Source organism: Berghia stephanieae, chromosome 3, assembly GCF_034508935.2.
Source record: "Berghia stephanieae isolate SIO BIC M18660-M18661 chromosome 3, UCSD_Bste_1.3, whole genome shotgun sequence".
Classification (NCBI taxonomy): Eukaryota; Metazoa; Mollusca; class Gastropoda; order Nudibranchia; family Aeolidiidae; genus Berghia; species Berghia stephanieae.
Window position 1 is genome coordinate 37,603,226 of NC_088362.1, and position 10,000 is coordinate 37,613,225.

The window sequence follows — 10,000 nt, forward strand, 5'->3', positions numbered from 1 at the left end:
GTCCTGCTCTATTCGCCTCACGGTTCCAAAGTTACAAGTAGTCCAAAGATTGAGTGTCTCGGAATAAATCGATAACAGCTCGTCGATCTATGTATTTATGTTTTAATATTTTTTTTGTTGGCTGAAGAAGAGTTTTGAGCCCGAAATAATAATAATAATAATAATAATAATAATAATAATAATAATAATAATAATAATAATAATAATAATAATAATAATAATAATAATAATAGGTCAATTCACCATTGTAACCATTGCGTGCTAAACATTAAATTTTATGTTCGTCTTTATTTCGAATCATAAAAATTAATAAAAAAAAACATAAAAAGAAAAGTAGGGCATAAAATATGCACAAGCATGCATTGACAACAGTATGGATATAAAACTTCATACAGTACGACTAAATGCCTCTCAAATGTGTTTTCATGAGTCTTTTTCAAAAGTGAATATCAGTTATATATGATCTGTTTTGTCCTTAGGCCGTTGGACTTTATATTTCCTGTCATTTCTCTATATGATTTTACTGGAGTAATATCTGAGATAGAACAATTGACCCAACTATGGGATAGACATGGAAAATGATAGACATTAAAAGCGATGGCCAATGACCTACTATTTTTTCATACCTTCAAAACATTCATTTTACACTTTGGCGATAACTAATGGACTTCAAACACACACTATATTAGGCCACCCTGACTTGCCAAAATAGAAAAAAAAGCAAAACAAAACAAAACAAAAAAGCAACAACAAAAGCAAAACAAAACGAAACAAATAAAAAAGAAAAGTTAACAAATCAACAACGAAAAAAAAAACAACAGCAAAAAAACAAAACAAAACAAACTCGACAAAACCAAGCAACTTAAAACTTCAAAAGACGTGTCCTGTCCGAGGCGTTTTGATATCTCAAGGTCTACGTTAACCGGTCGATTATTTGACCTAATTTTTATTCTGACCAAAATATTTATTTTAACCCTGTCCTTATCACCCATAGGAAAATCGTCACATTCGCTACGATGCAACCGACAATTTTCTCACTCTGATTTCCCTTGTACATCACAACATGTAAAGAAATGCTTTGATTACAGCTATTTTTACTAAACACTGTGCTGTCGAGCTTATTTTTCTGAACAACGTTCTGTATCGAATGCACTTGTTACTTTTTTATTTGAGTAAGAAAAGTCTATTTTTGTGCTGGGTTGGTGTGAATTTTCGGGGGAAATTCTAAAATAGCTGGTAAGGAGAGAGTTAAAATGTGTTTAGAAGTGAGTATGCTTGCTAAATCAACAATGTAAAGATCGGTCATTGAGTCCCATTGAACACGTCGTCACTCTTTTGATCACTGTTTACGCGAACTATCGAATGAATGTTAAAAATATTCCCATTCTCTAATTTGGACTTAATACATCAATATGGATTTATGTTGGGTTGAGCAAAATGATCTAAATTCAAGAAAAATCCAAATCCGAGATTGCTGAGACTCGACGCAAATAAAGATCTGAACAAGTATTATGGAATGTGAAGACAAATTGAGCTTTGAGCTTATTTATATAGCGCAATATCCATTAAAAGTGCTCAAAGCGCTTTACAAGGGATCCCTGGTCAACAGCAACTTTTAACATGTAGGACGGGACGTGACGCTTGTTAGGCGATATTACAATTTTTCGGACAAAGACAACGCTGTTAACAGCCAGGTACTCAGTTTACATCTGAGTACGGTGAGAGAATGTTGAGTGAAGAGTCTTTTCCAAGGACTCAACTATGCGCCGAGCGAGGCTCGAACCCAGGACCTTCCGAACGCGAGTGTCATACCACTAGACAAAGCAAGAAAGAAAAATACAAGAAAAAAACATTCCAAAAAATCAGTCTACATCGACTAAGGATCAAACCTCAGACTTTCTGACTACCGGTCAGACGTGCTACCATTACACCAAAGAGGCCCTCGATAGTTGGAACAATTTTAATACTCATATTCTTCACAAGGGTACGCGTTTTACGCTGTGAACCCTCGCTTGCATCAAACAACACATGCATTGAGAGGACGAGGACGAAGACATTTAATTTGAGTTATTCCATTAAAAAAAAAATACACTTGTTCAGATCTCTATCTTATCTGCTCCTTAGTTTCTTAATTTGATAGACTCGAGTCACTACCTTCTGTGTTTACTCCCTGACGTTGCATTCTTGATACCGTGCGCCGAGGTCTCATTGGCGAAAGCTTTCAAGCTTATCAGCTTCTCTTTCATCCTGTTGGACAAATCGGCCTCCGTTTTCAACTTGTCGTCCACGGGTGACAGGCCTGTGTTAGTCTTGGCTTTAGGATATGCCTGGTCCACCACATCAGCGAACTGATTGCCATTCATTTCGTATTTACGACACTGTAAATATATAAACGTAAAAGAGTACTGTAGGTCCTTTGTTGAATATAGACTTGAGCTTATATAATATAGCGCCATATCCTCTAAATGTGCTCAAAGCGCTTTACAAAGGGGTCCCTGACCAACAGCAACACTTAACATGTAGACAGAGACATGACGCCTGTTTCAATCTGACACTTCTCCATATCCTATTTTTATCATCATTATTGATACAAGTGCCCGCTCCAAACTCTTTCTGAATTTTACATTGATAATAGCAATGTTAGCTAACCGTTGAACAGGATGATATTCTATCGTAAATATATTTTCCGCCATATCTAAGAAAGCCAGCTACCCAATAACTGCTGGGTCGACGGAAAGGAGAGAGGGTGTCTCGAATGGAATTGATAGCACTGCCCTTGCAGCGAGTGCTCTACCAACTAATCAACAGGGACTCCCAAAAAAGGCCTTTTTTTTTTAGAATTTGGTATTAAAAACGCCTAAATTGGCAAGCCTGAGTAAAGCGTCAAGATCTGAGTTTACCGTCGCAATCAGAGAGCTGGCCAATGTGAAAAACAACAACTATCATTTGAAAAAAAAATATTCTCAGTTGTTAAAAGTAAAAATCCAATTTTTAGATTTGAAATGTTGAATATCATGAACAAATCATTCTATCGTATAATATCTTCCCCCAAAATACAAAAAGAAAAAAAAAGAAAGAAAAGGCTAAAATGCAACCAAAAAACAAACAAAACAAACAAAACACAAAAACAAAACCCAACAACAATAACCTGTAGAAGAAAATGATAAAAGGGTTGAACTCCAACATAAAGACGTATAAAAATCACACCACATTATTTCATCAACAACGGATGTAGGAATAAAGCCTATTTATTTGTCGATTACTCTATAAATGGAATGTAAATACTAGGCTGTTATAAACTGCGTAATCTGTAAATAGCGTTGATCATAAATGGGTATGACGGCTTCAAAACAGAACATTGTTCTGATTTACTTTGTTCTTTGTTAGAGATTATATCTGATTAACTCTTGTTCAATACTTTGAGAGTGCAAAGAGAGCGACATTCATAACGCGTCCATTATCAGTTTTTGTCCCAAAGGCTTTAATGACCATTTTGAATTCATGTACATAACAAATCGTTTCCAGCACGATCGTTTAGTCTGTTTTGGCCTGGGATTCGTTGACGTTGCTGCCAGTCATCCGATTGCCTGTTTAAATTGATCACACACACACACACACATACACACACACACACACACACACACACAGACAGACAAATACACATACTAAAATAGACAAATCTATGCCATGCCGTTAGTGGGTTTTGAAATCCCAAATTGATAATCGTGATAGGCGGTATCAAATGGAACAAGCAGATGAATTTTTTAAAAAATGTCGTGCGGTAATCTGGTCTTGTGGTATGACAGTTGTCTTTGGATTGGAAGGTCGTGGGTTGGAGTCCCGAGTGGCGCATAGTTGAGTCCTTGGAAAAGGCTCTTTATTCACATTCTCTCACCATACTCATGTGTAAAATGAGGACTTGGCCGTTAACAGCGGTGTCTCTGTGCGTAAAAAAAAATTGTAATATTTTCTCATGTCACGTCCTACATGTTTTGTATTGCTGTTGATTAGTGGCCACTTGTAAAGCGCTTTGAGCACGTTTAGTGCATATTGCGCTATATAAAAGCTCATGTTTTTTTCATTCGAATTCAAGAGGAAAACATTCTTGGTGTATTGAGTGAAATACGAAACTCCCAGAATTTTATATTGTAGAAGTCTGAATAACAAAATAACAAATAATATACTAAATATCAACCAAAGAGGAACGTATCAGCTCTAAATTCTTCCTCAGCTAAAAAACAAATGACATAAAAATAGTAATACGACGCGTAAAATAAAGGATAAAGAAACTGTTGCTGTTTGAAGCTCGAAGGAAAAAATAACGATAAGTATTGAATTGTAAGCTTCCATTTATTAGACGAAGACAGATACTGTCATAAGGCGTCCGCCATCGATCCGATAGTTTAGAACCAGTTACTAAGTTACTATGCGTCATTACGAGGGAAGTGACGTCACGACTGTTGAACCCTATTTCCTGTACACCACAACAAATAGTTTCACAGCCTGATGGCTGAGTCTGTTTTTAAGCCGGATTCATTGATGTTGTTAGTTAATCAGACACACGTGACCCGGAGCTTCCATCATTCCATTGCTTGTTTAATTTGATGGAACACACACATCCATACACACACACACACACACACACATATATATATATATATATATATATATATATATACACACTCACACGCACCAAAACATACTCACACACAAACAATAAAAGACACACAAACACAGATCCATGTTATGCCATTAGTGGTTTTTGAAAACCCCAAATTGCCAATCGGATGAGTGCTATGAAATATAACAGGCAGATTATTATTTGTATTAAGTTATCCATTCAAATTCAGACGGAAAAAATCTCTGGCATATTTAGAGAAATACAAGGCGTCCGGAATTTTGAATTGTCACATTAAAAAGAAAACAAAAAGAAACCCCAACAAATATACCAAATATCTTCAAGCTTCAATGGCTTGTATTTGACAAAGGCCCCATGGGCCCATAACTGTAAATGTTCTATTACAGTCCAATCAATCAAAACAGGGAACAGTCATAGATTGCTTTGATGGGCAAATTCATTTAAAACTGTTATGAAAGTGTCCAAGCATTCAACGTTTGTTTAATAAATGGATGTCTGGTTTGAGGAACATTTTAGTACTAAATTCTTCCTTAGCTAATAAGCAAATGGTTATCATCATCATCATTGCCTTTTTCATCCTTGGTCGGGGTACAAGCAACAGGCAAACAGTTTCCATCCTTCTGTATCGTGAGCTCTAACTTTTTTAGAAACTCTTCGGTCGCCCAAGCTAAAACATTTTTTGAGTTGTCCGCTTGTGTTTCTGTTACAATTTGAGTTTTAGGGAAGGGGTGAAAACCCTTCGACAACCCCCAAAACCTGGAGGACCAGGTAACTCAAAAAAGGGTGAGTCACACACCATTAGTCGCCTTTTACGCCAGCTGGCTTGGCGTTGGGCTATTCATGCACCCTCTGCGTTGAAGGACCCCGGACACCACACAAGAGAAAAATGGTTATACGATGGGTGAAATAAAGGGGATAACGGGTTTACGTTTCAAGATACATCTTATGACACCCTATGATATATTTACATCTTCTTCTACCGTACATGGGAATATACTTCGGAGTCCAAATATTTTGTTCCGTTTTAGTGCGACTATTTTATTAACTTTAATTCAATATTTTCAAAGGGCAAATAGGTTAACACAACGCATCCATTTTGTCCCCTCCTTTGTTTTTAGCATTGAAAATTTCTCTACCCAATTAAAAGAAATACAAAAAAAAAAAGCGTTTATATAACGCAATAAATACTGAAGATGTTCGAAGAGCTTTACAAAGTTTTCCTAACCAACAACAACTCGTAATATGGAGAGAGAGAGACATAAGGCCTGTCGGGCAATATTGCATTTTTTCTCCGACAGAGACAACGTTGTTAACGGCCATGTATTCGTTTACACCTGAGCACGGTGAGAGAATGTGAGTAAGAGCCTTTTCCAAGGACTTAACATTGCGGCGAGTGGGGCTGGAACCCAGAACGTTCCGATCCGAAAGCGAGTGTCATACCACATGAGTACATAGCCACACACACGATTCAAGTTTCAAATTTGTGACCCGATAGCTCAGTTGGTAGAGTACTCGCTTCACAATCAAAGGGATGTGGACTTTATGGATTCTCCTATTGTCAACGAGACACGACAATCAACAGACACTGAGCGTTTGGCTGACAAAGAGAAAATCCTAAACGTCCATATCACGTGTCTCTTTGAGGGTACCGGTTTACCACAGGAAAGCTCATATTTTAAAAAAAACTCTCAAAAAGGGGACCTCGCGAAGTCTCAGGTTTTAGAGTTTTTGCCAAGATGAGGGTAATTTCAATTGGTAGAAATTTGAAAGGACCAATTTTCTGACGTAGTCATGTCTCGTCCTACATGTTACGTGTTGCTATGGGTCCGGGATCCTTTGTAAAGCGCTTTGAGCAAGTCTAGTGGATATTGCGCTATATATTAAAAAATCAAGTTTAAAAATGAAATTCGTGATTAGAATAATGAAACGTATTTTCCATTGTATGAATTGGCTATTTAGTTCCATATGAACCATTGAAGAAATAAACGAGGCATCGCCATCGTGCCAAAACTTTGAACTTCACAATATAAATCTGTGTGTTGCAATCGACGTGCACGTATTTGCAGGTCTGATAACCCAATTCATTAAAGACTCATTGTTGTAATGGAATTCTCAAATATTGACACAAACTATTGTCCATTACAAGAATGTTAAACGGGGCCCATAATTGCGTTCAGACCTTATACCTGCATAAATGTACACGTCGGTGACAATCCATGGGTTCCAACAATTATCAACCCAATCAATTCCACATCAAAAGGATTTTTAAATTCAAAAATATAAAAAAGTACTGCTTCAGGCAGAGCCATTAGACCCATGGGCCCGGAGTTTATCCTGGTTTCGATAGAGCCTATCGCAAAATACTTTCCGCCAGATCTAACAGACCCAGATACCCAATCACTGCTGGGTGGACAAAGGGGGGAGGGGGGGGGGGTAGAAATAATCTCGACCGCACAAATCAATAACACCAGTCAAATTTTTTTGGTTACAATTTTGAACAATTCCAGGTTTTGGCAGTACATATTCAACATTTTGTTTTATTCAAGAACCCTCACCCCTGCTCCGCCTCTAGCGGGCATAAAGAACTAACATGTTATAACGTGCAAGTCGCCTGTTAGACGTCCTTTTTGTAATTGCCCTCTTACAGTATGCGTCACTGCCTATTATAGTCAGTTACCCATTAACACATGAGTCATCAGAGTTGTAATCAATCTATATGCGGCTTTGAGTCCAGTGGTATGACACTCACCTTCGGACCAGAAGCTCCGTGTTTTGAGTCCCGCGCAAGTTGAGCCCTTGGAAAAGGTTACTCACATTATTTCACCGTACTCAGGCATAAAATGAGTACCTGGCCATTAATAGCTTTGTCTTTATCAGTAAAAATTGTAATATCGCCTGTTTGCTAGGGAACTTTTGTAAAGCGGTTTGAGCATGTCCAGTGGATACTGCCCTATTCAAATGCTCTAGTTAGTTATATTACATTTTTAAAAATATAATAAAACTCCCTTTATTCATCCCCTAGGCTAAATTTGTCTCTATAGGGTCTATTCCAAGGGAAGACTGGAATATCCTAGGCGTCAGCCGCAGTACAGCGCCGCAAATAATGCTAGGGCGAGCGAGATTACTTGCTTAATGCCACACAGCGCAGCAGCGGCGGGTGATCGAACTCGGTACCTTTCGGGTACGAAGCAAAGACCGTACCGCTGAGCATCGCTTTGAAAAAAAAAATTGAGCATTTATTTAGCGCAATATCCAATAAACGTGCTCAAATCGCTTTACAAGGGGTCCCTGGCAAAGAGCAACATTTAACATGTTGTACTGAAACGGCGCTTCTTAAAATCTTTAATGACTTGTTATGTAATGTTGATGCTAACAATATCAATGTATTATGCGTTTTAGATCTTTCAGCTGCCTTTGACACCATTGGCCATGACATTTTGTTAAGAAGACTAGAAAATACGTTCGGCATAAAAGGAATTGCCCTTAAATGGTTTACATCATATTTACAGGATCGATGGCAGACTGTCGTGGTGAATGGCGGTCAGTCAGAACAAGTTTTACTAAATTTTGGAGTGCCACAAGGCTCTGTTCTTGGCCCAGCCCTTTTTACTGTATATATGCAGCCCCTTTCTAGTGTGATATCCAGATTCAATCTGAGTTATCATTTTTATGCAGATGATACGCAAATATATGATTCAGCACCCCTTAGTAATTTACAGTTCTTAATAAAACGAATTACGAGCTGTTTTAATGAGATTAAATCTTGGATGTACCACAATAAGTTAAAACTAAATGATAGTAAAACTGAGATTTTAATGTGTGGAAAGCCGAGTATCCTTAAACAGGCAAATAAATCACCTACTACTCTTGGAAATAGCACAATAGAATTTTCAAATAAAGCAAAAAACCTTGGCGTCATCTTTGATAAGGATCTTTCCATGACAAGCCACGTGAATAACACCATACAATCTATGTACATGGAAATGAAAAAAATAAGCAAAATTCGTAATTTAATACCGAAGCATATAACAGAACTTTTAATTAATTCCCTGGTTTTATCTAAATTGGACTATTGTAACTCCTTTTGGGCGAATTTAGCTAAAGACAAAATTAGCAAACTTCAGGTTGCTCAAAATAACGCAGCCAGGCTCATTGTACGCAACAACAAAAAATACCCGTCAGCAACTCTTCTTCTCCGTGAGTTACATTGGCTTCCTGTGGAAAAAAGAGTTGCCTATAAGATTTGTACTGTTGTCTACAAATCCCTGAGCACGAACAGTCCCTCCTATATTAAAGACCTTCTAAACATATATGTCCCCAATAGAAGCTTGAGGTCAAGCAATGACCAATCAATCCTTGTCAAACCCAAGCCATTGCGTAAAATAGGTGAACAATCTTTTCAATTTTCGGCCCCCCATTTTTGGAACTCTCTCCCATCACACGTTAGATGCTCGGATTCGTTGACAACGTTCAAATCTCGCTTAAAGTTTTATCTTTTTACGTCATAATGTTGCAATATTATTTTCATATTTTGTTGTTGTTAAATTGAATTCGTATCACGTTTCCTTCACACTTGTCTCACTGTAATATGTTTTGTTTTATATCACTGTAAAGCGCTTAGAGCCTGTGATAACTATATAAATGCCATTTATTATCATTATTATTATGTAGGACGGGACATGACCCTTGTTAGGCGATATTACAATTTTTTCGGACAGAGAAACGCTGTTAACGGCAAGGTGAGTACGGTGAGAGAAAGTGAGTAAAGAGCCTTTTCCAAGGCCTCAACTATGCGCCGAGCGAGGCTCGAACCCAGGACCTTCCGATCCGAAAGCGAGTGTCATACCACTAGACCACATAGCCGCATGTCCTATAAAACGTACCAGTCATAAGCAGAGACTCGAAGAGTGACTTTGATTGTAATTATGGGGCAATTGATACATCGGTCATAAACAGATCGATATCAAATAATCATATTGATCTCATGATTATGTGAAAGGTAATTAAGCACACATTCGTGCTCGTTGCTCATGGGACAAAAACAAACTGAACTCACACGATTCTGGTCTTAATATAAATAAACATGAAGGTAATGAGTTTGATGTCGTTGGAATGCGGATGGTGTTTATTGAAATGGATTTTGTCAATGCAATCAGCTGTCTAGGGGAGTACAAAAGTCGCCAGAAACTGTATGGTCTATAGTAAGTTATATACACAAAAATGAACATTACAGCTTCTAAAAAGAAAAAAAAACGAAAAAAAACACCGAATAAAAAATAAAAAAAACAAAACAAAAAATAAAAAAAAACAAAACAAAAAACTAGAGCATTTATATCGCCCAATGTCGACTCAACGTGCTCA

The 10,000-nt window shown here is 37.5% G+C and overlaps 1 protein-coding gene across 1 annotated transcript in view; it reads right to left on the reverse strand.

Annotated features, from left to right (window-relative positions):
• LOC144967675 (bile acid-sensitive ion channel-like) overlaps nucleotides 1-10,000 on the reverse strand; it is a 30,558-nt gene that overhangs the window by 16,826 nt on the left and 3,732 nt on the right. The window contains exon 2 of the mRNA XM_078905202.1: nucleotides 2,155-2,378. Coding sequence (XP_078761328.1) covers nucleotides 2,155-2,363 — 209 coding nt within the window. The 5' untranslated portion in view covers nucleotides 2,364-2,378. The remainder of the gene's footprint in view (nucleotides 1-2,154; nucleotides 2,379-10,000) is intronic.